Consider the following 15,791-nt stretch of genomic DNA (forward strand, 5'->3'; position numbering starts at 1 on the left):
TGACGTTGTAGTCAGCTGTCAGAGATGCCACCACAAGTTTTTGCTGGGACTGAAGGATGTACCTCCAAGCCTGTTCACACGGTTGTTGACAGGCCTTAGTAACTCACAGGCTGATAGATTTGAGGATGTCAGTCCCTCTCAGCTGTTTGACAGAGGTTTCTGCTTAGGTCCTTGCGATGTGAGCTTCTCCACATGATGGCCAGGGCAATGGTAAGAGAAAGAGTGGAAGGGAGAGACAAAGATGGAAACTGCAGTCTTTTTATAACCTGATTTTGGTAGATGTGTCCCATCACTTTTGGTGTATGAGGTTCATTAGAGGTGAGTTACTAAGTCCTGTCTACACTCATGTGTAAGGGAATTAAGCTTCACTTCTTGAAAAGGAGGAGTATAAAGAATGTATACACCATCACACCATCTAAAGGTGTACACATGCATATCTCTGCTCAACACCTGTGTTTGGCAAGGTCACATCCATAATCTGACATCAGCCATGGTGGGAATATTTACACCATGGAAATCAGCAAACATTCTAAATCAGGCCTCCCCACCCCACCCCCGGAGAGCTGAGTGCTAAACATGTACCAGCACACCACTGGATGGATACAGAGCTACATGCTCACAGAACTCATGTGGAGTAGATGAATTTAGACAGGGCTTTGGGAGAGAGAATTAAAAGCTTAGAATACAGGAGACGATAGTTTCTGGATTTGAAATGAGTAGAAATGATGCAGGAAATGGAGGTTTTGGAGAGCTTAAATATGCCCATACAGATATCCAAAAGTGACATGAAAAAAGATCTCTTTTTTACACATGCACAATTTTAAAGTGTATTTATTTTGAGAGAGAGAGGGAGAGCATAGACAGTATGAGTGGGAGAGGGGCAGAAAGAGAGGGAGAGAAAGACTCTCAAGTAGGCTCCACACTGTCTGTGCAGAGCCTGATGGGGGGCTCAAAATCACAACCTGTGAGATCATGACCTGAGCTGAAATCAAGAGTTGGAAGCTGAAGCTACTGAGCCATCCAGGCACCCTGCAAATGCCCAGTTTTAAATGTAGGTTGCATATTAGATTTAACTGTAGGTATACAAAGTTAAACACATTAGAGACTTAAGAGAATTTTCTATGTAGCAATCAGGATGAATATATATATATATTTATATAAAAATATTTACATATAATATAAAATATATTAATAAAAATATAAAATATATTTATATATAAATGTTTATATACATATTTCTAGCAATCAGGATGAATTTACATATAAAAAGGATTTATATATAAAGGCTATATATATCAGGGGCACCTGGGTGGCTCAGTCGGTTAAGTGCCTGGCTCTTGAGTTCAGCTCAGGTCATGATCTCACCATTCCTGAGTTGGAGCCCTGCATTGGGCTCTGTGCTGACAGCACACGGAGCCTGCTTTGGATTCTCTCTCTCTCTCTCTCTGTCTCTATGCCCCTCTCCCACTTGTGCTATCTCTCTCTCTCTCAAAATAAATAAATAAATATTAAAAAGAAAAAAGAAAACATTTAGGACAGTCTTTCTCTAGTGAGCTTGAGAAATCAAATTTGATTGAGCTTCAATCAAATGTCAAAATCGGAAATACCTGGTGTTCTTGACAAAACCTGGCACCTTGTTAACATCTGGAACACATCTCAGACCTCCTGCCTTGACAGGGGCTTGGGAAGCAGCACATTTTACAAACTCTAGATGATTCTGTTGCACTCAAACGAATAACCCAATCAAAGCCTTTTGTTTTCTATATAAAGGAAACTTCTAAGGTGCAAAGAGATTTCCTCCTTAAGTAAAACCGCACAGCCGTTAACATTCCACCCTTAAAAAAAAAAAGTAAAAGCAACCCATAAAAATGAGATTTGGGAAAAAATAGAAAACACATCCTTTGTTTAAAGAGATGGCTAAAAGGCAACACAGGACTTCAATGAATGTTATGTTGTGCATGTGTGTAGCTACTAGTCGATATGCCCCACCTAGCCACAAATTAGTGTGGTTACCTTAAATTGCTAACATGAAAATCTTAACTTTCCACTTCTGAAGTTGTTGGTTTTAACTATTCTGTTTTCTTTTTCTAGGTTTCCAAGGTTGCTCTTTGGGGCATGATTTTAGAAATATAATTATAACTCTGTTTTTAAACTTCTCAACTATGTAATCAAACACAGACTGATCATAGTGGAGAATATACAGTTCTTAGCTCTGCCTACATTGACAAGAAACATGACTGGATTCAAATCTAACTGAGTGGCATATGTCTTCATAGTGGCAAATTTCTCTCCCTGAAAAACATCCAAAAAAGAAGATCCATGCTGCTATAGGAAATGAATAAAGAGGGATGTGGAACCACTTTCTCCAGGAACATTTTTCTTTTTAAGTTTATTTATTTATTTAGGGTGGGGGGCAGGGGCAGAGAGAGAAGAGAGAGAATCCGAAGCAGTCTCCACACTGTTAGCGTGGAAACTGACGTGGGGCTCTATCCCACCACCTGTGAGATCCTGACTTGAAGGGGTTTCAAGACCCTGAAATGAAGGGTCTGAAGCTTAACCGACTGAGCCAACCAAGTGCCCCAAAACATTTTTTTTGATCCAATAAAATTATTTAAATGTCTGGGACCTTTTCTAGGAGAAAGTTTTTATTCAGCATGATGCACTGTTGAACAGGTAGAGAAAGAGTAAGTTAAGGGAAAAAAGTGTCTAACATGAAAAATGACCCACACGATGTCCAGTTTTTATGCTTGGTTGGAGTACTCGATGGATTATTTATTTATGTAGATTTGTACAATTCTTAAATCCAAATGGTAACCTCTTCAGAATCACATCTATGTCAGAGTTGCTCCAGAAATATATATCTTGTCCAAAGGGAGGGCATTTTAAAGCTCTAAATGACTACGGATATTTTACAATAACTTTAGGAGGGTTGTGGAGACATAATCTCTCAGGATCAGAGTTTTCTTTCTATAACAGGATTTAATCTCTTCATTAAAAAATTTCTTTTAAATGTTTATTTATTCTTGAGAGAGAGAGACAGAGCATGAGTGAGGGAGGGACAGAGAGAGAGAGAGAGGAGACACACAATCCAAAGCAGGTTCAAGGCTCTGAGCTGTCAGCATAGAGCCGGACACAGGGCTCGAACTCCCAAGCCGTGAGATCATGACCTGAGCCATAGTTGGACACTTAACCGACTGAGCCACCCAGGCGCCCCTAATCTTTTCATTTTTTTTTTTTATGTTTTATTTATTTCTAGGAGGGAGAGAGAGAGAGAGAGACAGCGTGAGCAGGGGAGGGTCAGAGAGAGAGGGAGTCACAGACTGAAACAGGCTCNCGCCCCAGTAGCTTTATGCTTTCAACTTCCGTTTCCCTGTTTTTCTTTTCTTTTAATTTTTAAAAAATGTTTATTTATTTTTGAGACAGAAAGGGACAGAATGTGAACGTGGGAGGGGCAGAGAGAGAGGGAGACACAGAATCTGAAACAGGCTCTATCTAGGCTCTGAGCTGTCAGTACAGCATCCGATGTGGGGCTTGAACCCACTAACCTCGAGATCATGACCTGAGCCAAAGTCGGACACTTAACCAACTGAGCCACCCAGGCGCTCCTGTTTACCTGTTTTTCTTATCTATAAAACAAGAAAACTTAAAAACTCAGACCTCATAGGGTTGCTGCGAGGCCAAAGCAGTAGAATATATAGGAAATAATTTAGTGAGCTCGCTTGCCTCTAGTTATGGAGAAGATGGGCTAACATGTTAAAAATCTTCACTTTCATTCAGTCTGGAAAATGTGCTCCATTGGCTTTGCTCATTTGGAGAGGGCCTCCTTCTTCAAGGCTTCAAGGCTGTGTCATCACATGAGACCGGACGGATGCTTACCTGATGTCCTGATGGTACCGCACAAGGCCAGCTGACAGCCCAGAGGGACTTTTCCCTGCTTGTCATGGTTTCTTGTTCACAAACATTTGCCTTTTATCGGTTTTTAAAATGTGAAGCTTTCCTGCTTTTCTTCAGTTTCCCATCTTCTTTTGCTTCATTCAGTAAGAACAGTGAAAGTGTTGATCGTTATTTGAGAAGGTCTTTATGGTCACTCCTTTGCATAGCTAAATAAATCCAGGGCAAGTCCAAGATTTGCTTTGGCAAACTAACTTACTTTTTCCAAAAAGCTTATAATGAAACTGCTCAGGTCCTGACTGCTTTATTCTTTTAAAGACTCAGTGTGAGTGAAACCTCTTTGAAACCTCCTTTCTCACCCCTCCCTAATTTTGTTACTCTCAGTGGGGTTCTTTCTTTGTTTTCCGTCGTTCTTGGAAGAGCTGTAACATAAAGGTTTATAGTACATGCATTGATGTCAGCAGGCTTTTGTTCAAATCTTGTCTCTTCCTATTTTTTTCTTTCCCATCTCTTCCTATATTGCTCTTGGGTGAATTACTTAACTTCCCTTTAAGTCCGAAATTCATCACCTATGAAATGACAATGATTTGATGTTTAAATGAAGTAGTAAATATAAAGTCCTCAGTTTATTATTACCTCTGTTATGGTATTTTCCAATGTTGGTCTAAGTGTTCACTGCACTGTGAGCTTTTTGTGGGCAGGGAGTGTATTTATCCCAAATATTTACTACTGTGTGTAGGACATAGTGGCCACTCAGAGAATGTTTGTGGAATAAATGACATTTTTCAAATGGGCAAAAAATGGTACATTAGAAAACGAAGCTGTATTGAAGGTCAGTGTTGATTTTATGCTTGTTAGCATACCAGAAGTCTGACAACAAGAAAGGACAGAACTGGGATTTTTCTTTTTTTAAATTAAAAAAACATTTTTTTAATGTTTGTTTATTTTTGAGAGAGAGAGAGAGAGAGACACAGAGTGTGAGCAGGGGAGAGGCAGAGAGAGCGAGAAAGAGGGAGAGAGACACACAGAATGTGAAGCAGGCTCCAGGCTCTGAGCTGTCAGCACAGCGCCCGACCCAGGGCTTGGACTTACCAACCATGAGATCATGACCTGAGTGGAAGTTGGACGCTTAACCGACTAAGCCACTCAGGTGCCTCAGAACTGGTATTTTTCTTATGTATACACTTATGCTTTATTGTGATGCATCCAGTTTTTCATGATGGAGAATCCACCACCAGCACATTTCAGTGATGGCTTGCTGTGTTTGTTGCTGGTATAACTGGACTCTTCCCCTTGAGACATTGTAGAAAACTAGGTGGTTTCTTAAACATTTAATAAAATTTCTAGAGATAATCAGTAAAAATTTACTTAGTAACATTTTTGACGTTTAAAAAATCTGCATGAGGGGCGCCTGGGTGGCTTAGTCAGTTAAGCGTCTGACTTTCGCTTAGGTCATGATCTCGCGGTTCGTGGGTTCAGGCCCCGCGTCGGGCTCTGGGCTGACTGCCAGCTCAGAGCCTGGAGCCTGTTTCAGTCTGTGACTCCCTCTCTCTCTGACCCTCCCCTGCTCACGCTGTCTCTCTCTTTCTCTCCTAGAAATAAATAAAACATTAAAAAAAATTAAAAAAAAATCTGCATGAGCCTTTCGTGTTGTGCACTTTTTTTTTAATTTTTAAAAAAAGTTTATTTATTTTGAGAGAGAGAGAGTGCACAGATTGGGTAGGGACAGAGAGAGAGAGAGAGGAGGGAGAGAATCCCAAGCAGCCTCTGCACTGTCAGTGCAGACCCCAATATAGGACTTGAACTCAGAACCGCAAGATCACGACCTGAGCTGAAACCAAGAGTCAGATGCTTAAATGACTGAGGCATTCGTGCTTCCCCATAACTGTGTGCTCTTTTGAACATAGAAGACGCGCTACCCAGGCTTTAATCTTCCCTTCCCTCAAGAGATGGCAGGCAAATCATGCCTTTGAAAATGCCAGAGAAAAGGAGGTTTATCTGAAAGCTAGCTGATAGGTCACATGAGCTCAAATTTGAAATACATTTAAATTCGCTCTTTCCTTCCCTTCTTGTTAATTACTGTAATTGCTGCCAGTCCATTCCTCTGTGAATGTTTCAGTTTTGTTCAAAATTCAGGGTATGGTGTTTTGTAGGCAATCCAGCAGCCAGCTCTTTCTAATAAAATGTGGCTTCAGAGAAAATCCTGTTTGTGTTACTGTGACTGTTTACTATTTTCAAATGATAGCCCACATCTTTAACTGTCTTCAAATAGTGATCCTTAAAGGACAAAGGACAAGGTGGCTCGTGGAGAGTATTACAGAGCTGATTCTTAAAGAAGAAACGAATGAATTATAACAATACACTCAGAAACAACTTTCTACTGCCAGTAAATACCTTGTGTTTTTTAAAAATAGAAATCTATTTACTCTAAAGTCATAGCTGAACACCAGAGCTCTGTAATAATGTTAATAATGCCCCCCATTTTTAAGACATTTACTTTCAAAGACAGATTATTGAAAAAGTGGATACAAATTACTCATTTCAACAATGAGACTAAGTATCTTTAACTTAAATCCTGCTTCCTAAAAAAAAAAAAAATCCCTTGTTGTGGTTCTGTGTGCTGGGTAATTGGGAAAAACAACAATGGTCTCACGTATTTGCATACGCAGGCGACGGCTCGCACGTTTACAGCCCGGATCGATGCTGTTACACCCCAAAACGATTGGACCTACCCCATTTATCTTCCTACATGCTTTAAATTATTCAACACCAGAAAATCTTCTCTTTACCACGTAGCTGCGATTCACTGCCATTGAGCAATTTTTTTTCCCTGAAGAAATATTTTGTTTTTAGAGCTCATTTCAACAACTTGCACAAATCATGAGCTTGACCATGAGTTCAGGGTAATAAAACCTCAATATAAATGTTGGGCTGTCACCTCCCTGACCAATTTTCTGAATACCCTGTTGTTTTTCTCCTTTTTCTAGCCACGGGGTAGTTTTAAAAATGGCCTTTTCTCATAATCATTATAAAAAATTGCTATGTAGTGTCCCAAGGTAAAGGCATCTTTCCAAGATGAAAAGAAAATGTAGGCTTTTGTCAGTGTAGCTTCATACTGTTAATTTAAGAGAAGTTTTACTGAATCCCCACTGAATCCCCACAATAAAATGCTATTTTATTTTCTCTGCTAGTCACCCCTTCAGGCAATGCCTTTGCATATCGTGAAATGGGTTCGTTTCTTGACTTGCATTTACTCTTTCACACACTTAGAGCTTAATTTACATGCTGTATAACTAGTGGGCATGTTATTTTATTCTGCAAAATGTGTGCTGCATATATATACCAGGGCCAAAGGGTTCCCTATTCTGTTCTTGCTGGAGCACACGTAAGTCTGGAGGGGAGACTCCTGGAAATATGAGACATTAGTAAAATGAAATGTCTTCTGTCTTTTTTGTGTTTTATTTTTTTTTCTTTTTTTTTTTTCCACTATTTTTTTCTTTTTTTTTTTTTTAAATGTTTTATTTATTTCTAGGAGAGAGAGAGAGAGAGAGAGACAGCGTGAGCAGGGGAGGGTCAGAGAGAGAGGGAGTCACAGACTGAAACAGGCTCCAGGCTCTGAGCTGGCAGTCAGCACAGGGCCCGACGCGGGGCTCGAACCCACGACCTGCGAGATCACGACCTAAGTGAAAGTCATACGCTTAACCGACTAAGCCACCCAGGCGCCCCTAATCTTTTAATTTTTAAGTTTTTTCTTGGAAAAGATTCTCCAGCCCCAATCAAGCATTCAGATGACTGCAGTCCCCGCCAACATCCTGGTTACTATCTAGTAACAAACTCTGAACCAGAACTGCCCAGATAAACTGCTCCTGAAAGATTTAATCTTTATGCCAAACTAAATCCATTGTCTGGCACACCCCCAGCGTTATAATTTGTTTTCCAGGGACGCATTACAAAAGGACGTTGCCACAGACCCTGCCAAAGGACAGCCTTATCTGTTTTTTTTTCCCCTGAAAGAATCCAGAAATGTGGGTTTAATGCAATTAAAGACAGTATTTGCAAAATGATGGGATGCATTTTTATTCTCTTAAACCTCTAAGTCAAAGTGCGCAATGTTTTGTTCTCCAGCCAGGCCTTGCAATAAATGAAAATCCGCCTCTTGGGTTTGTGTTTGCACTATCAATACGGTCATCAAAGATACATCATAGGGAAAAGGCAACTGGCTGCCAGTACTTCCTTTCTCTTTCTTTCCATGTGTGTGTGTTTTATTTTCTGGAGTATTCTCCAATTATTGGTGCACCAAGACGGAAACCCTGGTGTTAGAACTGATGCTACTTTAAAAGGCCCCACCAGCACCCCAAGGGTGTTTTTCCAGTGCCGTGGGTCTCTCAATGACATCAACGTTCCCGAACCCAGCCCTTAGCTGTCACTTCACCTGCGACGTGCCCGGCGCCATTCCGCTCTTGACGTGGTTGGGCGCCAAGCACGCCGGCGGCCGGCCCGACCCCCGCCGAATCCCGCTCGCGCGCGCCGGCCCCTCCGCGCAGTGGTTCGTCCTGCGGCTCCCCTGGGCGCGGCGGCCGGTAGTGCGGCCCGCAGCCGCCGCGTCGCCCTTCTCCTCTGGGTGGCCCCAGCGCGCGGCCGGCACGCAGCGGGCCGGGGAAGGCGAGGCGGGCGGAGGCTGCTGCGGAACTTGGCGCCCCCAGCAGCGCCGGCCGGCGGAGTCGCCGAGCGCAGACAAAAGAGGCCGCGGGCTCGGGAAGGCACCGGCGGCGGCGGCGGCGGCGGCGGCGCGGGGCGATGGCCGCGAGAGGAGGCCGGGCGCTGCTGGCGCTGTGCGCGGCACTGGCCGCCTGCGGGTGGCTGCTGGGCGCCCAAGCCCAGGAGCCCGGGGCGTCCGCGGCGGGCATGAGGCGGCGCCGGCGGCTGCAGCAGGAGGACGGCATCTCCTTCGAGTACCACCGTTACCCCGAGCTGCGCGAGGCGCTGGTGTCCGTGTGGCTGCAGTGCACCGCCATCAGCAGGATCTACACCGTGGGGCGCAGCTTCGAGGGCCGGGAGCTCCTGGTCATCGAGCTGTCCGACAACCCCGGTGTCCACGAACCTGGTAAGGGCGCTGCACCCTGCCATCTCTGGGGGCGGGGGGCGTCTCGGAGGGCCGCGGAGGGGTGGACTGATGGCGGGGGGGGGTGCGGGAGAAGGAGGGAAAGGTGGGCCCCGGGGTGCCCTTTGGGAAAGGGCGGCAGGGGTGGAAGGTGAGGAGTGTGGGAGGGAGGGATGGAGATGGAGATGAACCTGACCTAGAGAGTTGCGGGTTGCCGGGTTCCCCATCCCTGCGGGCCTTCCTGCCCTCCATCCCCAGCCTCGAGCCCATCCCTGGCCCTTAGTTCACCCTTTGGTGAACGTGGGCCGGCGAGGCTGGCGGGGGGTGGGGTGGGCGGAGAGGTAGGAGCGCCGAGCAGACGAATCTGCGCGCGAGCAAAACCCGGTGTTCGCTTTGCAGTGTCAACGACCGAGAGAATAATTGAGAGTCCTCAGGGAGGAGATCAGTCTTCCTAGCGGACAGGAGTAGAGAGACGAGGTGCAAAAGTCAGGGACATCGAGGAAACGAGGAAGAGCCACTTATCGTTTGTTTCCTCATTTGCAGAGGACCAGCTTGCTGGGTCCTGCAGGCTCTGCGTCCGCATCCCTACCTGTGTGTGCGTATTAGGTACGCGCGCCGCTGTGGGTGCTCCGCGGGGGGTGTGGGCGGACACACACAGGCCTTCCTGCCAGGGGCCAAAAGTGGCCTCCGACAGACATTTCCATTCTGAAACCGCAAACGGCCTAAGGAGAAAGGAAGACCCCTTTTCCCCTGCTTCAGCCCGTTGACACGAGTAGTTTGTGACCAGGTTTTTTATTTCACTTGATGTTCCCATTAGGCGGTCTTACGTATCTTCTTTCTAAATATGTTAAGGCACGTTTTATTTGTGCTAAATATGATTCGTTTAGTCTCAGTAAAGGGATTTTTTAAAAATGTTCCTGGGGCCTTTTTCAATATGCTTCTGCTCTTTGGAAATGATGTAACTCTTAAAGTGATACAAGGCCTTGACATCTAATAGTAAAGGTGCTGCTAAAATAATCTGGCCTAATAATATCATCCTGGGATGCTTGATTTTATTTTATTTTTTTTTAATGACAAAGAAATCTAGAAAAGAGGCTAAAAATTCTTAGTGTAGGGCCAGGATAGTTTTATAATGATATTTAGGAATCAAACAGGAAAAAGATGACAGTAAGTGATCCATAGATCAAAAGAGGAAAGTAAGCGATCAAAAGATCACTTTGATCTTCCAATGGAGAGTGTATGGGTTGATCCATAGTAAATTTTCAAACAGGAAACATTTCTTACCTTTAACTAATATAAGAGGACAGGTTTGCATAAATTTGCTGTCAAGACCCAAAAATGAAATCCTAGAAAACATTTTATGTAGTGAAGTCTAGTAGGACTCAGCATGTAGACTTAGAAAGTCTGAAAATTAGTTTCTTACTATTATCTGACAATAAACGAAAATTTAAAATGTGATGACTGCTTTTCAGTTATTTCAAATAACCAAAGTCAAGGCACTTCAAATAACCAAACTCTCAAATAACCGAAGCCCTGATATACTAGGCACAGATAAAGCTAATCTAAATATTTGTGATTCTCCTATTGCCTGCTTAATTAGAACCTTTTGTTTTTCTGCTTTTAGAGACTGTCCCTCAGGATTTGTTATTTTGTTTCTTCAAGGTTATATGAAAGCTAATGTTAACTTTTTTGTTGTCTTGTTTCAAGATGAGAAATAAAATTCTTAAATTTTTTTCAATGTTTATTTATTTTTGAGCGAAAGAGAGAGAGAGCACAAGTTGGGGAGGGGCAGAGAGAGGGAGACACAGAATCTGAAGCAGGCTCCAGGCTCTGAGCTGTCCACACAGAACCCCATGCAGGGCTGGAACCCACTGGCCCTTGAGATCAAGACGTGAGCAGAAGCCGGATGCTTAACCGACGGAGCCACCCAGGCACCCCTAGAAATAAAAATCCTAAAGTGATATTACTGTTAGAATGATATGCTTTTGAAGATGAAAACAGTAATTTGTTTTTACTTTAATACCTGGAATGTATAGACTTTCAAGATTTGCAAATTTTTCTTTTAGATTGCAAACGATAAGCTGAAAGGGGGATTGGTGGATGAGGGGGTCTATGCCTCCAGCATGTAGCCTGAATCTGGCACACAGCAGGCACTCAGTATATATTAACGGGAAAAAATGAAATCAGTCATTAGCTGAATAACACAGTGTTTTATTTTATTTTATTTTAACATACTTTATTGTCAAAATAACAGTGTTTTAAAATAAAATGTTTTATTCCTCATAAAGACATCAACCAAAAACCAGGCAAACCCATTTTACAAAAGTGAACTCAAATGTTTTACATTATGTGCTCTATGGTTCCTTGTTAAATGAAGGGAACTTTACGTTCATGGTATTACTTAATAACAAAATAAAAATGTCTATCCATTGTATTTTTATTTATTCTTATTTTGTTATTATTTATTTATTTATTTTTTAATTTTGAGAGAGAGATAGAGACAGTGGGATCAGGGGAGGGTCAGAGAGAGGGAGATACAGAATCCGAAGACAGGCTCCATGCTCTGAGCTAGCTGTCAGCACAGAGCCCGACATGGGGCTCAAACCCACGAACCGTGATATCATGACCTGAGCCTAAGTCGGACGCTTAACCGACTGAGCCACCCAGGCGCCTCGTATTTTGTTATTATTTTTAAGCAGGCTCCACACTCGATGTGGGGCTTGAACTCACCACCCCAAGATCAAAAGTTGCATGCTCCACCGACTGAGCCAGCCAGGCACCCCATCCATTGTATTTTTAAAGGTAGAAATGAACTATTATAAACCAATACTAAGAAAACCACAAGGGTAATTTCTCTCTCTACCACTCATAAGAGGAAATAAGTAGGCTAGAAATTTTCAGTGAACTGGTGTTAGAAAACAAAATTCAACAGTAAATTTTAAAGATCTTATTGGCTTTATTCACCGATTCATGAATGGGATGGCATCCAATCTAGCAGATAGAAAGGAGCTCCAAGGAGCTGTGCAAAATGGAAAGCTTTAACAATCAGTAGGGAGGGGTGCCTGGGTGGCTCAGTCGGTTGAACGTCTGACTTCGGCTCAGGTCATGATCTCATGGTTCGTGGGTTCCAGCCCCATGTTGGACTCTGTGCTGACAGCTAGCTCAGAGCCTGGAGCCTGTTTCAGATTCTGTGTCTCCCTCTCTCTCTGACCCTCCCCTGCTCCAGCTGTCTCTCTCTCTCTCTCTCTCTCTTAGAAAAAAAACCAAAACCAAAACAAAACAATCAGTAGGGAGCAGGAAGAAAGAGGTTATCCTAGGCAAAAAAGCATATTGATTATTGTAAGGTTACTTTCCTTTAGGGGATGGCGGAGATCTATCGGCAGAATCCCTAACTAGTGCTGATCAGGTGATTCCTGACTGACTGGTTTAAGGATCTATTTCTGGAACAGATAAAACTGTAATTAAGTTAAGTCTTGGTTTGGTGATGTGGGGCTTAGCATAAATGACTCCACTTTGGGCCTGATGTCCTATTTCTAACAATAGTAAACACAGAGGTCTGATTAATACATAAATTTGATATGGGGCGCCCGAGTGGCTCAGTTGGCTGAGCATCTAACTCTTGATTTCGGCTCAGGTCATGATCTCACAGTTCGTGATACTGAGCCTGTGTCAGGCTCTGTGGTGTCAAGCATGGGGCCTTCTTGGGATTCTCTCTCTCCCTCTCTCTCTCTGCCCCTCCCCTGCTCCTGCTCTTGTGCTCACACACACACTCTTTCTTTCTCTCAAAATAAATAAATAAACTTAAATTGAAGTGTACTTGTATGAATTAACTTCTTAGGGAGTTGGAGAGTGTTTACCTTTCTCAAATGGTTTTCAACTTCTTCTTAGAGTAAAATATTTTAAGAAATGAAAAAGGAATCTACAGACTTATTCTGAGGTAGAAATGGATGCATTCAGCATTTTTATTTGTTTGTTTTGTTTTGAGCACCCCACACTCTAAGTGGGCCAAGTTCCATGGGCCCTGGATTGATACCCACGCTACTCCCTGCCCTCTGGGGAGCTGAGAATTAGGAACTGGAAGAACGGTGTGGGAGGACTGGGTAAAGGAGATTGGGGACATTAAGTTACTGAAGACTGGATGACAAGAAGGCAGGATATGTTCAGTTACTGGGTTTTACCAGTTGCATTGCAGCTCATACAGGTGTATGTTTAAACAGAGGCCCCTGCATCTAAGGTCAATGTCTGAACTATTTTCACCTTGTAAGTATCTTTTTTTGTTTGTTTGAAATAATATTTTTCTTTTTTTCTTAACTTTTTAATGTTTATTTACTTTTGAGAGAGAGAGAGAGAGAGAGACAGAGCACAAGTGGGGGTAGGGGCAGAGAGAGAGGGAGACACAGAACCTGAGCTGTCCCCACAGAGCCTGATGTGGGGCTTGAACTCACAAACCACAAGATCATGACCTGGGCTGAAGTCAGATGCTTGTGACTGAGCCACCCAGGCACCCCTGAAATAATATTTCTGATTAAGCTAGTAGACAATAATATTGGGCTTAACAAATTCATTTACTTGATGAGGAGTTTGATCAGCTTGCCCATATTCATTTTCTCACATTCCAGTAAGAGAGAAGTGTCACATTTGTTAGTTTTCTGAATCAAAATTCTTTTTCTGAACTTTAAAAAAATGTAGCAAATGACTAAGGATTTCGTTATAATAGAAGAACTCTCCCAAAACAAAACAGCATCTACAGTACACATAAAGCTTTCCTTGTGGTAGAACCGGCAAGTAAGAGGTTTACTTGGTTAAATGAGCAGGTTGTGGATGGAAAGTGTTGGCTGACATCACCAGCTCTCTTTCTGAGCAGAAAGAAATGGCCATCATACTTGCTTGGTACTAGGCTGTGGGCTGAGTTCAAACTTACCTACTGAAAAGGATTCATTCTCTCAGATATTCTACATTTGAATTCATCAAAAGGGAGAAAAGTCCTATTTTGAATTAATCAGCAAGGAATATCCATATCTGGTCTGTCATGACACCAGAGGGATCAACACGATCCTTGACTGGTTGAATGTTGGGTCTTAGTTCTTATTTTCTATCACTTGTAGACCCACGAAACTGTATTGGAGGAGGATTGTGGGTATCAGCCATCCTTAGAAGAACCACAAGTGGTCCTGGAATCAGTTTCATCTCCTCACACTTTGTGAGTCTGGACCCCAGATGTAGGGCTGGGTTAAGATTGAGTCTTTCTCCTCCAGCTGGGCTCTTGGCTGATCCTAGAGGTTCAGATGTGTTCCCTTCAATACGATACCTGTCAGGCCTTATCATGTTCCTTATTTTTCTTCCTGTTTGCTTATATCTTATACGTTTAAAATATTTCTACACCTAGAGACTCGTGTGCTCAAACCCAAACATATTCTCTCCTAGGCATGCATATCCATCATTGCAATACTCATAAAACAAACCTATAATATTAATTTATGTCTGTGCAAGGAATCTGTATTCCCAGACCACTCCTCCCAGAGTTGAACTGGAGATAAGATTAGTTTATTTAAAACATGAATTTTTCTACATGTAGTTTAACATTGCTCTTGGGAAGTATATCTGATTTATAGCTAAAATGCTATCTTAGAAGCATTCTTTGGAGCATAGATTTTTCTCTCTCAAAGGCTGGAATGATTATTTTGGACCTATTCCTTCCAAAATCTGTTAAAATTTAAAGTGTCTGAATGCCAGTATCCATTTGCCAAATATTGTGACGGAACATTTAATGTTGGCAAAATTTCTGACCAAATTAAAAAAAAAAAGTGGGGATTTTGATTATTTCGTCTGGCCTTTTCCATTCCAGATTAGTGTTATGTATTGGTGGGAAATGATTACACTGAATAACACCTTATAGTTAGTGAACACAGAGGTCAGATTCTGGAGAAGGATCTAGATGTGTACCACATATGGTCAAGAGTTATTTTTAGACCTGAGTGAGTCATTGCAGCTCTTGCCAGAAATTGTGTATTTGATTGACTAGTGATTGGCTTATGGAAGCAAGGAACTGGGACTGGCCCCTAACATTATATCCTGTGCTCAGGCAAAGTACCAGCTTTTTATGGAAACTGATTTGAGAGATGGCAAAGGAATCGTCTGCCAGCATCTCTTATTGGCATAGCAGAGGGGTGAAATCCCCACATTTGCAGCCACTTGCTTTGGGAAAGATATTTGTGACAAATACAAAAATAGCCCCTATAAGAGGTTACACATAGCCCAGCTTTTCTCCAAGTATATTCAAATGGGACATTTGTTAAACTTGGCTTGAGAAATATTAGGCAAACAAAAATAAATAGGCTTGTATATTGCAAGCCCTATCTGAGCCCTTAAATAAGCTAGCCTATATTTCAAATCTCTAAATTAGATATATACTACAGAGTATTTTCCAATCTTTTTTCCCCAAGGACCGCCCCCCCCTTTTTTTTTTCAAGGAACTTATTTTGGAACTAGTATTGCACAGAGCATTAACACATTATCATTCATTAACATATTATGCAGGATTAGTTTGGCAATTCTGTAGCAGAGAGATGCATACAAGGAGTTCTTCAGGGATGGAGAACATATGTTTTCTTTTTTTATTTTTGCCCATAAACATCTAGCATAGTGGTTTGTGTAGAGTCTTAAAATATGCTTATTGAATTGAGAAATGTGGTTCTGAGGCAATCAGACATAGGACAAATAATTTTGATAGAAAAGGTTGAAATAACAAATGCGTTTCCAATTCCTTTGTTGGGAAGTAGCTTTATGCTTTTGTTTTTTT

The 15,791-nt window shown here is 42.3% G+C and overlaps 1 protein-coding gene across 1 annotated transcript in view; it reads left to right on the top strand.

Moving 5' to 3' along the window:
- The first annotated feature begins 8,673 nt into the window (after window positions 1-8,673).
- The window catches only part of CPE (carboxypeptidase E), a 116,975-nt gene continuing 109,857 nt past the window's right edge, over window positions 8,674-15,791 (top strand). Inside the window, exon 1 of the mRNA XM_039249944.1 lies at window positions 8,674-8,995. Coding sequence (XP_039105875.1) covers window positions 8,689-8,995 — 307 coding nt within the window. The 5' untranslated portion in view covers window positions 8,674-8,688. The remainder of the gene's footprint in view (window positions 8,996-15,791) is intronic.

Source organism: Hyaena hyaena, unplaced genomic scaffold (assembly GCF_003009895.1).
Source record: "Hyaena hyaena isolate Hyena2069 unplaced genomic scaffold, ASM300989v1 scaffold_356, whole genome shotgun sequence".
Lineage (NCBI taxonomy): Eukaryota > Metazoa > Chordata > Mammalia > Carnivora > Hyaenidae > Hyaena > Hyaena hyaena.